Source organism: Portunus trituberculatus, chromosome 22 (assembly GCF_017591435.1).
Source record: "Portunus trituberculatus isolate SZX2019 chromosome 22, ASM1759143v1, whole genome shotgun sequence".
Classification (NCBI taxonomy): domain Eukaryota; kingdom Metazoa; phylum Arthropoda; class Malacostraca; order Decapoda; family Portunidae; genus Portunus; species Portunus trituberculatus.
In genome coordinates, this window is record NC_059276.1 from 1203642 (window position 1) to 1216410 (window position 12769).

Below are 12769 nucleotides of genomic sequence, written 5' to 3' on the forward strand. Positions count from 1 at the left end.
AGACCTATCGGGGATTCCCCGGCTGCGGCGTCACCAAACGTAGCAGCCCCAATTCTAGGATTAACACTGAAGTGTGGAGAAACGCCCATCTCTCCTCTCTCTCTCTCTCTCTCTCTCTCTCTCTCTCTCTCTCTCTCTCTCTCTCTCTCTCTCTCTCTCTCTCTGGTTTGTTAGGTAGCTAATTGTTTACACTCACTTTCCGCCAACTAACCGATACTTCCCAGTCGCTATGTGTGAACGTGTTCCGACTAGAAGAGCTCAGTCGATACTTCTAGCGACTTGCAATTTCTATCGCATATTGACCCGTGTGAGCCCGCGTTAACATATCATGAAAATAAAGTTTGTTATTAAAGTAACATTGATATATCTGCGTAGACAGGTACGTATGCACAACGTACCCGGTCTGTACTCATATTTGTAGTAATAGTAATATAAGTAGACATAAGGAATGTGTGAAGGCCCGTCCACACTAGGATACTTTGTTTGGAAACATTGTTTCCAAACAGTTTGCAAGCTGTTTGGAAACAGTTTGCAAACAGTTTGCATACAGTTTGGAAACAATGTTTCTCGTGTATGTGTTTCCCATCCAGAATGGGAAACATTGTGTGTGTGTGTGTGTGTGTGTGTGTGTGTGTGTGTGTTTCGTGCGCGCGGGTGTGTGCAGCGCATGTGAATCATCAGTACTCGCACGAAAGCCACCATCCGTAAAAGTATCTCAAAGTCACTCGTGGACATCCGACGGAAATTTATGAAACCTGCTCCATCTAGTCTCAATTCCTTCAGAAGCAAGTTACCATGAATGGGTTCTTTTTCTAAAAACTTTCTCACCCATGTCTTTCTCTTTTTCTTGCCCTTCCTTGACAACAGTGCCAAGTAAAATACAGAGGCTGCTGCAGCAACTACACTCATCAAAGGCATGACGACATTACTGAGGTGTGGACAGGAAACATTGTTTGCAAACTGTTTCCAAACAGTTTGCAAACTGTTTGGAAACAGTTTGCAAACAAGTTTTCGGAAACAGTTTGCATACAGTTTGGAAACAATGTTTCCAAACAAAGTATCCTAGTGTGGACGGGCCTTGAATCACGGTTCCGCAACTTTCATTATCCTATGTAAAATTGTTAACTATTATCTATGACATTTTGATCCGGAATATCTTAACTATGCTACGGCATATTATTATATGCCTTTTATTTATTTATTTATTTGGATGCAACAACCATTATAAACATGAATAACGAACGTGTTTGCAGTTCGATCTGAAAACAAACGTATCAGCCCCATATGATTATTTCTATTTAGTTGATAATATCACAAGGCTTGGAGGACCATATAGGCTGCTATTCACATCTAAATAGCATACCTAAACATCAAAGGGCGGGTGGTTAATGACCTATCTTTACCTTAGTGAATCTCGTAGCATCCAAAGTTTCCACCAGGCCGCAGGACCAGACGACATTTAATTCTGCACGCAGCACATGTATTGTTGATTAGAGTTACCTGGATGAAGATTATTAGAACTACCAATTGAATTCTAGTGCAGCGACCATGGAAATTTAGTGCGAAATAATGGTCAATGACAGTGGCGTCGCCAGCTTTTAGCCCCAGATAATTCAACTTCAGGAAAAATATAACAGAACCGTACATAAACGAGCCACTAGATACTAAAGAAGTTGCAGTTTGCAGAAGAGGAATATGACTGCTTCAGTCAAAATATTCATTTTTTGGCTTTAATCCCTGTGCTATCTATACGTGCGTCATCCTGTTTCTATCAATATAATTTAATTTTGACACATTTTGAAGTCACCATAATGGTAAAGAAAGCACAGGAATGAGCCTTTTTTTTTATCGAGAAGGATCCTTTAGACTTCCCTATAAGTGTCTTGGCTCAGCCCCAATGTTTCCAGTCCCAAGAAGCAGTGGTGAGTGAAATAACTTTCAAAGTTCCCACCTGGCAGCAGGAGCAGACGACGCACCTGTACGCACCAGGTGTGGCGTCACTTAGAAATCTACCTGGACAGTATCTGTGCTGCGGTGGAGGTCAGTTTAACATAGAGAACATTGTTATAGTTTATTGCTGTGGTAGAGGCTGCTGTGGAGGTGGCTGTGGTGGAGTGGTGGAATTGTTGAGGAAGGCGCGGCGCATTGTGGGAGTGACGTCACTGTATCGATTCCTGAGGTAGAGAGAGTTCGCCATTTTGACCTTCGCTCGGCGGGGCGTAGTGGTAGTGAAATTATCGTGGAATTCTGTCGCCATCCGTCCCTCCACCTCTATTATTAGGATAGGATTAATTTTTCAGTCATCCGTCATTGGAACGAGCCCAGGTAAGTGGGGATTGGAGATCTGTGTGGCGTGTGATTATTAATAATTGTAGCAGACGACCTGTCCAGTTATGTGGTTTGGTAACTGCTCATATTTGTGTTATTGAGCCTCAATTGGCCTCACCGCGGCTCAGGCTGGATCAGGGCAGCAGGGATTAGGTCATCTGGTGTGCTAAAGGAAAGGAAAAACGTGCAAATTAGCAGGAAACAAGAATAGCAGGAGTGTGGCGGCCTGTGATGAACGGGAGGAGGTCAGGTCACTTCCTGCACTCCTGGTCACACTGCCTGACCTCTTGCTGATCACACAGTTCACTTAGGGCCTCGTGGGTGTGTGCGTGGGCGTGTACTGTTGGGCACGTAGAGGTGTGTTGCGTCTCTGCCTGTTGCTGAAACACTCGTGCTGTCATGCAACACTTTCACACTTCCTACTCCCTCTGCTGCCTCCTGCTGTGCTTTGTGCGGAAAGTTGGCCAGAAATTACACTTTATGTAGTAGATTCCTTCATGGCTTCGTGGTTTAAACAACGTATATTACATTGTATTGTAATACTTCTGTCATGGAACACTGCATTTTGTTTCCTTGTGTTGTGTGGGAAATGTCCCTAAATTACCTATGAAGTGGTTTTAGATAGTTTGTATAGTTCATTCTATTGCTATTTAATTTTGTATGATACAACACTCATACATTTTTCCGTGCTGTTGTGGAAATTACCCTAAAGATGGCCATTCCTTTATTTATTTATATATTTTTTTCATTTTCAAAGCCATGTATTTCACTGTTATGAAATACACGTTGCAACTTTCTTACACATTTCCCCGATACTGTATTGTGTTAGGAAATTTCCCTTAAGTTGCCCATAAATTGGTCTCAGCATCTGTTATTCCTTTATAGTTTCATTGTCAAACTTGTGCATTGCATTGTTTTGCAGAAGTACATATTATTCAACATTTGTACATTTTTTTTTCCTGAGGTATATTGGAATGAAATTCTTAAAGTGATTCTTTCCTTCATGTTTTCCTTGTTAAAGTTATGCATTTCATGTGTTGGTGGATTATGATTATCTTTAATTTGAATTCTATTAGTGTTAGAAATGGCAAACCTTTTTTCATTAAGGACAAAGGATGATTGATATGGAAAGGTTGGGAACTTTTGCACTTCAGTTATCAGTAGAGTCTGCCTCAGAAATACCATCTCAATTAAAGATTGATAGGATAGGTTGAAATTAGTTACTTTGTGTATCTATTAGGGACAGTGTTGGGAATGACTTTCAAACGAACTGACCAATTGGTATAATGTTTTGACAGCATGTTTCAAACTCTGTGCTTATTATTATCATCATCACTTGGGTTGTGGCAAGAGTAGATATCAAAGCCAATAAAATCACTCGTATATTGATGTGACAAAGACAGCCTGCAGTTGGATGCATGAAAGTATCAGTAATGTTGTTGACGTGATGTCATTTCCAAGGCTCTGCCCCTTAAGAGTCCTCACTAAGAAGTTATAGTCCTACCACTGTCAGCATTGCCATGAGTCCACTGCACCACACTACTAAAGTGGTGTGGTCACCATTGGTATGGGGAGTGGATTTATACCAAATTCTTTTGCTTCCCAGCAAAGCACAGCAGGAACTCATGGCAGATAAACAATGAAGTTTTCCTCCACTGGCTGACTATACAGTTGTTGCCATCTCTGAGCTGTCAGTACTGGTGCTAGACAGCTTGCCTCACCACAGCCAGCTGATGACAGAAAGTCACTGCCTCACCACAGTGACTAAGAATGGTGATCTAAAAAAATGTCAAGCTCTACAGTTTACCTTGACCTTCTGGTGCCATATGGTCAGAGCTACTGTGAATTTGTGAACAGAACTGGCCTTAACCTCATTTCATGGGAGATATGTTATCCATCAGTTTGAAATAGGATGATTCACCTGCCACCTGCATATCCTGAACTCACTGCCATTAAGCAGGTGTTGTGGGCTGCATGAACCCCCTTTTCTTGCAACATTTTACTCAGGTCAGCCTGGAGGAAGCAAGACTTTGTACCATAGAGGAAGTGTAGGTGGCAGTGGTTTAAAGATCTAAAGCTTTTGAAAAAGTATACTGGTGCTTGAGCAATATACATGATGCTGTGAAATCCATCACCATCTACTCCAACAGCAATGATGATGAGGATTTGTTTCTTAACTCCTAAGTGATGCAGTGGTGCACATCTCAGGGCTCTGACGGGTGATGCATATATGTGCCAGATGGTTTCCCACATCAAATCTAATGGAGGTGGTAGATAAATGTTTTGGACATTATTTGACAGTACTTACAAACTTGTTCCCTACCACTTTTTATGACTGTCAGGTAGTCTGTACAAAGCAAGAATCATGAAAGGAGAGCAGTTAGGAGCATATGTAGCAAGACAGCATGGGAGCTGCAGACCAGCTGTAGCCATATCCAGCATAACAAACACACTGGCCACCACTTTTGCTGTGGGAGTGATATGTTGCTATTTAACTTCTGCTGTTGGCAGAATAAGATCAACAAGTCAGATAAGAACACCATTTAAAAGGAGAAAGGTTGTCAATTCTTATGTTTGTCCCTTAACACGTTCCTTGCGATTGCTAGCGTGGCGAACTCGCCCACACTATGATACAAATAAATTGTTGTCACGTCAGTGCTGGTCAAGCTAGCGAAATGAGGAGAGCAGAGTCTTGTCTGGGAGAACACCCAAACAAACTGGCAACCTCAAAGTGGGGTCACAATGCATACCAAGAAAATTTTATGACTTCCCTGTGATACGACCCACCAGTGGACATACTTTATTTGTCGATATTCAGTGTGTGTATACTGTACTATATTTCTTCTTTCCTAAATTTGTTTATATATTTTTGTCTCATTTTCCATATTTAGAAAATGAATGGTACACAGTTTTATGGTCAACTTAGTTCAACAGCAGAGAAAGTAGATTAAGTAAGATAATAGAAGATGATATCAGGAAAATTATAAAATTGAAAAGATCAATAAAGTAAATTATTGAAGCTAATCAAGGAAAGTCTAATGGGTAATTTTCAGAACTAATCCACCAGATGTCACAGCTGCTGCATGCCCCTTGCTGACATGAACTAAATTATTGTTTTATTAAATTCCAGGTGCATACAGATGCATAGAACATTGATTATTATGATACTGTTGACATTCTGTATGTAGCTACTTCTAAATATCCTGTATGGATAATTTTGGCAGAAGTTAGTTAAAACAAATTTATATAACAGATTTTTTTATTTATTGCAGAAGTTAGTCAAAACAAATTAATATAACAGATTTTTTTAATTTATTCTGTTTTTTTTCTTTACTTGTTTTTTGTTATTTTTATTTATATATGCAATTCAAAAGGGTCACCAATGGCAGCTTTCTTTACAAAATTTCCAAATAATATCAGGAAAATATAAACAAATTAATAAAAAAATCATTGAAGCTTGTCAAAACGTGCAATTGTAATACCCATTTCAATAATTTGCTATAAAAATAAGCTTTATGTTCATATGAAGGAAAAAAATGCTGGATAATGTAGTTTTTTTTCATGTATTAGAAAGAAAATATGGAAACGAGTATTTTTCATATAATTTGTATAACACTAAAAACAAAATAAGCTTCATGTAAATTATCAATCAGTGCTTATTATGCATTCCTACACATACTGTTTATTGAAATTTCACTATATAATCCAATTTCTATTAATAGTAAGATTAAAATGTGATATGTGAAAACTTGTACCACCCACTGGTGGGTCACATCACACAGTGGATAGTAACTGATGACCGGGAATGTATTAAGGGTTAGAAGATGGATATGCAAGTGGCCATTATTCATGATTAGTAAAAGTACATGGGAAATTTTCATTTTTGATCATGAACTCCATCATATAAGATTGCTATGTATGATGAGGATTTATGAGTGCCTCCTTTCCAACTTAAAAATGCAAGATACAAAATCATAATGCTACCTCTCTGAATAATTTAATATGGATGCCTTGTCTTATAATGTGCAAAGGAAAAACTGCCAGATTCCTACTAAAACCTTGCAATTTAATTTTGTTTGCCACACACACATCGATGAATGGACTAGAAAAATTGGATAGTGAAGACCTACTAATCTGGGACACCACTGACACAAGAGGACATGGAAAGAAATTAAGAAAGGACAACTGCAGGAGAGATATCAAGAAGTTCAGCTTTCCACAAAGATGTGTAGAGGCGTGGAATGGTTTAGATAAGAGAGTCATTGAAGCAAGAACAATCAATAAATTGAAAGAAATGTTGGATTTGCATAGATATGGAGATGGGACAGCATGAGCATAGTTCTTTTCCTGTATGTTACAACTAGTAAACACACACACACACACACACACACACACACACGGCCCGGTAGCTCAGTGGTTAGAGCGCTGGCTTCACAAACCAGATGACCGGGGTTCGATTCCCCGGCCGGGTGGAGATATTTGGGTGTGTCTCCTTTCACGTGTAGCCCCTGTTCACCTAGCAGTGAGTAGGTACGGGATGTAAATCGAGGAGTTGTGACCTTGTTGTCCCGGTGTGTGGTGTGTGCCTGGTCTCAGATCTATCCCAAGATCGGAAATAATGAGCTCTGAGCTCGTTCCGTAGGGTAACGTCTGGCTGTCTCGTCAGAGACTGCAGCAGATCAAACAGTGAATTACACACACACACACACACACACACACACACACACACACACACACACACACACACACACGGCCCGGTAGCTCAGTGGTTAGAGCGCTGGCTTCACAAGCCAGAGGACCGGGGTTCGATTCCCCGGCCGGGTGGAGATATTTGGGTGTATCTCCTTTCACGTGCAGCCCCTGTTCACCTAGCAGTGAGTAGGTACGGGATGTAAATCGAGAAGTTGTGACCTTGTTGTCCCGGTGTGTGGTGTGTGCTTGGTCTCAGGCCTATCCGAAGATCGGAAATAATGAGCTCTGAGCTCGTTCCGTAGAGTAACGTCTGGCTGTCTCGTCAGACTGCAGCAGATCAAACAGTGAATCACACAAGCAATAACTGATGCACTTTGTGTTGTTCTCTTGCAGCTTAGTGGTTCGTTCCACAGGTTCCTCAGCATCTAAATGAGCGCCTGTGATCAGCATGTCAGCATCTTCCGGGTCACAAGCAAAGGGGGAGAAATCAAAGAAGTTCCAGTCACTGAACATAAATAATATATTTAAGGCAAGTTTTCTTCTTGTTTGTTTATTATCCTTTACTTGCAATATGTAATTTTTACTATAGTGTGGTTTCTTGTATTGTAAACAGGATCCATATTTGGTGTATCTTTTATACTAAACTAGCCAAGCTCTTGTTTATTATTACTGAGATTTCTTGTATTGTGGATGAGATGTATGCATTTTGTACCTTTTAAAAAAAATTTAATCAATTTTATTATTATTATTATTATTTTTTACTTATTTATTTATTTATTTATTTATTATTATTATTATTATTATTATTATTATTATTATTTTTTTTTTTTTTTTTTTTTTTTTTTTTTTTTGTGGCCTATAGTGCCTGTAGGTGTACTTGAAGAGTATGGGAAGCACTGTTCAGCTTCCATAACCTATTATAAGTATGCTAAACTCACCCTGCTGTGTTTCATGGTTATTGTTATTGAGTATGTTTATATCACAGACAGGATGCATAGTGTATGTGTATCTTTTGTGCTAGACTTGCTCTGTGTCTCATGGTTATTGTTATATGTATGCTTTTATTGGAAGCAGAATGCCTATATACTGTATCTATTCTGCTTAATTTACTGTGGAATGTCTCATGCTTATTAATATTGCAAATAGTTTTATTGCAGACAGGATGCCTTCATATTGTAGATAGAGAAGTAGTACTGGTAATTGATAAATACTCTTGTTCCCACAGGGCAAGTCTATTGAAACCACTCAGAAAACTGTCATTCAGAAACATGGCATGCAAAGCCTGGGTAAAGTGGCGTCTGTACGGCGCGTTCCCCCTCCTGCTAACTTGCCAAGCTTGAAGGCCGAGAACAGTGGAAACGACCCTAACGTAAATCTCGTACCTGCCGGTGGACAAGGATGGGGCAGCAAGGCGGAGGAGATGACCCCCGATGGCTCCTCCACTCCTCAGGAGGTGACACCCACACCTACACCACCTCTCGACCACACTCCCAAGGTACATTACTACTACTATTGAGTCTTTTTAAGATGAATATTGTATTGTAAGGTAACACCCAGCCTCAATTCAGCTTGGATGGTCACCTAATTGGCTTCGCTAATAGGATCATGGATTTGTATGAGGACTCATTACACTGATGTTAGTTAATTCAGCCTTTTATATGATGTAACCTCAGTACTTTGCAAGTTTTTTTTCTCTCTCTTTATGGCCTATAGTGCACTCCAAGTGCACTGATTCAAATCCTGGCCTTGGTCTGACAGCAGGTTGGGCTTCCTTACTCAGGGTAATTGTTCCCTAGCAGGTGGGCATTCAGATAGGAGGTACCCAAAAAGTACCTCCTTTAGCCCATAAATTCCCATGAAAAGCTCACATGGTATTGAAAAAAGAAAAACACGATTCACACCAGCAGGTCTCTCTCTCTCTCTCTCTCTCTCTCTCTCTCTCTCTCTCTCTCTCTCTCTCTCTCTCTCTCTCTCTCTCTCTCTCTCTCTCTCTCTCTCTCTGTGTGTGTGTGTGTGTATTTACCTAGTTGTAGTTTTACAGGGCCTGGGCTTTATGCTCATGTGGCCCCATCTCCTGTCTACACTTATCCAATTTCTCTTTAAAACTATGCACACTCGTTGCTGACACCACTTCCTCACTCAAACTGTTCCAAGTCTCAACACATCTTTGCAGGAAACTATATTTTTTAACATCTCTCAGACATCTTCCCTTCCTCAGTTTCTTACTATGCGATCTTGTGCTTCTAATGTTATATTCTTCTTTCAGGATTAGTTTCTCATTGTGTGTGTGTGTATTTACCTAGTTGTATTTACTTAATTGTAGTTTTACAGGGCCTGGGCATTAGGCTTATGTGGCCCCTTCTCCATGTCCATGTCTGCATTTGTCCAACTTTTCTTTTAAGCTATGCACACTCCTTGCTGACACGACATCTTCACTCAGGCTATTCCATGTCATTATACTTTGTGGAAAGCTGAATTTTTTCACGTCTTTGAAGCATCTTCCCATCCTCAACTTTTTACTATGACATCTTATGCTTCTACTGGTGACTTCATCTCTTACTAACAGCTCCTTGTTATCTGTTACATCCATTCCATTCATTAGTTTGTAGATTTGTATTAGGTCCCCCCTCTCTCTTCTCTGCTCTAGTGTTGGTAGATCCAAAACCCTCAGTCTCTTCTCATATGTCATCTTGTTATCTTCTAAAAACTCAATCCATTGTTTCTTTATCACTTACACATCTTGCACATCACAGTGGTTAGTGACACCGGTCTATAGTTTAAGGGTTCCTCTTTCCCACCACTCTTATATATGGGGACTACTTTGGCCTTTTTCCATTCTACCGGTACAGTGCCACTTTCTATTGAGCATTTTATGATGTGTATAGGGCCCACTAGTTCTTTGTTGCATGCTCTCAGTATGCTACCTTAGATTTCATCCAGTTCCATTGCCTTTCCCTCCTCTAGCTCCACCATTAATTTATGTTTCCAACTTTTCTACTTTGATCCTGCCCAGATGAACACATTCCTCACAATCATCTGGTTTCTCAAATTTGGACTCTTGAGTAAAAACTTGTTGAAATCTGTTTAATAATTCTGCCATGCTTTTCCGATCATCAATTATCCCATGTTCTCTCAGTCTTTCAATAGCCTCGTTTGATTGAATTTTTCCATATAGGAATTTATATAACAGTTTTGGCTGCTCCTTGCATTTTTCCATGATGTCCTTTTCATATTCTCTCTTCCTCCTGCCTCACTTTGATGTAGTCGTTCCTTGCTAATCTGAAATTTTACTTGTTTCAAGTTTTCCTTGTTTCTCGGATTTTTGTTTCTCTTCCATTTTTTCAATGCTTCGTCCCTCTTTTTCTTTGCTCTGGCACACCTTGCATTGAACCAGTCCTTTTTTCCTTCCTCTCTTGGCTCGTGTGTGTATGTATTTACCTAGTTGTAGTTTTACCTTCAGGTAATGGCCTGAGAAATGTCTTCTTTTTTTAAATCCAAATAAATACAGTCAACCCATCCCTTTCGCTCTTGTACTCTATCAACTATTCTAGAGTAGAAACTCAGTAAATTAGTTACACACGACCGTCTTTTTCTAAAACCAAATTGGCTATTTGATATTAATTTGTTGTCTTCAAGGAACTCAATCCATTGTTTCTTCATTATTCTTTCACACATCTTGCATATTACACTAGTTAGTGATACCGGTCTGTAATTTAAAGGTTCTTCCTTCCTTCTGCTCTTATATATGGGAACCACCTCAGCTCTTTTCCATTCTACTGGTGCTGTTCCATTTTCTATTGAGCATTTTATGATGTTGTATATAGGACTTGCTAGTTCCTCCCCACATTCTTTCAGTAATCTGCCTGAGACTTCATCTGGTCCCATTGCCTTTCCTTCATCCAATTCCTTCATTAACTCTTTTATTTCAATTTTGGTTACTTTAACCTCTTTCATATAGACGGTCTCTGTATTACCCTGTGGCCTCTCAAATTTGGATTCCTTAGTAAAGACCTCCTGGAATTTATTATTTAATAGTTCTGCCATACTTTTTGGGTCTTCCACCATCCCGTTCTCTCCTTTTAACCTTTCTATTGTTTCTTTTTGCCTAATTTTTCCATTTATGAATCTGTAGAACAATTTTGGTTGCTCCTTACATTTTTCGACAATGTCCTTTTCATAGTTCCTTTCCTCATCCTTCCTCACCTTAACATATTCATTTCTCGCTGCCTTGAAGTTTTCCTTATTTACTGGATTTCTATTTCTCCTCCACCTTTTCCATGCTCCATCTCTTTTCTCCTTTGCCCTAGCACACCTTGCATTAAACCAATCTTTCTTTCCTTCTTCTTTAGGTCTATATTTTGGGATATATTCCCTGACTCCTGTTTTGTATATTTCCAAAAATAAGTTATACTTTTCTTGCACTGTCTCTGAGTTTTCTATCTCATCTCCCAGCTAACGTATTTGAAGTAGTTCTTAAGATTCTCAATATCAGCCTTTCTGTAATTTAATTGGTCTTTGTATGAATTGTCCCTATCTTCCTTTCCCTCTTCTATATCCATTTCTAATACTACATGGTCACTCTTTCCCAATGGGCACTTATATCATCTTCATTTGTATACCCCCTTGTAAAAACTAGGTCCAATCTCGCCGGCTCGTCGTTTCCTCTGAATCTTGTATTTTCCTTTGCTCTTTGGTCCATCATATTTCTATCATTAGGTTCAGGAATCTTTCTCCCCAGGCTTCTTCCCCCATACCACTTTCATAATTTTCCCAGTCCACTTCTTTACAGTTGAAATCTACTAATATCACTTTTCTCCTTTCTTTAATGATTCTCATTAGACTCCTTAATGTGTCATCTATCATGTCTTTATATTCTTAATTGGTCCATGAATTTGTTTTTGGTGGCACATATGTTACAATGATTGTTAACTCTTTTTTATTAATATGCATCTTAACATACAGTACTGCTTTTCCTTCCCCACATTCCACTTGGTTTATCACCATCTCCTTCCTTAACATTATCATGACTCCTCCTCCTCCTTTACCCCCTCTGTCTTTCCTCCATACATTATACCTATTATTGAAGTTTTGTAGATCATGGATGAATGAAACAAGTTACAAGGGTATCTAGCATACCTTTTTTGTCTTGTTTATCATATCGTGTGTATTTGTCCGCTTGGCTGTTCAGGAAGTATGGATTCGCGAGAAAAAGAAATGCCATAATGGTCTAAAAAATTGGTTAGTGGCTGACCAGTATGTTATTGAGTGAAATCCATTATTGTTAGGTCCATTATTGCCAGGCACCACTGTACTACTGTCATTATACATTGGCCTTTACAACAGAATGGTTTGTGTATTTCAGGCTCCCGGGGCAGGGGTGCCTTCGAGTGTGGATGTGGCCGGCCAAGCATCAACCAACAATGTCCTTGGTGGAAATACAAGCTCAACTCCAAATTCTCAACCTTCAGGTAATGGCCTGAGAAATGTCTTCTTGTTTTCTAATTCAATCTTATTTTTTTATTATTTTATTTCTTTTTGTTTGCCTGTTAGTGGAGTAATCTTGAAAGTTTCCTTTGTAGCTCTGGATGGCGGGAGTGGTGGAGTGGGCCTCACTTCATCAGCCATCAGTATTACCAACAACAACACCACCACTCCCATCAACAACAGCAACAGCAGCGGCAGTACCATCACCAACAACAAAAACAAAAGCATCAGCGCCAGCCCCAGCGTAAACAGCATAGCTCCAGTC

At 39.6% G+C, this 12769-nt stretch overlaps 1 protein-coding gene across 1 annotated transcript in view; it reads left to right on the plus strand.

Moving 5' to 3' along the window:
- Positions 1-2171: 2171 nt before the first annotated feature.
- LOC123507383 (protein PRRC2C-like) overlaps positions 2172-12769 on the plus strand; it is a 51180-nt gene continuing 40582 nt past the window's right edge. The window contains exons 1-5 of the mRNA XM_045260193.1: positions 2172-2325; positions 7414-7549; positions 8246-8515; positions 12383-12488; positions 12600-12769. The exon at positions 12600-12769 is cut by the window's right edge and continues 361 nt beyond it. Of these exons, the coding sequence (XP_045116128.1) occupies positions 7469-7549; positions 8246-8515; positions 12383-12488; positions 12600-12769 (627 nt within the window). The 5' untranslated portion in view covers positions 2172-2325; positions 7414-7468. The remainder of the gene's footprint in view (positions 2326-7413; positions 7550-8245; positions 8516-12382; positions 12489-12599) is intronic.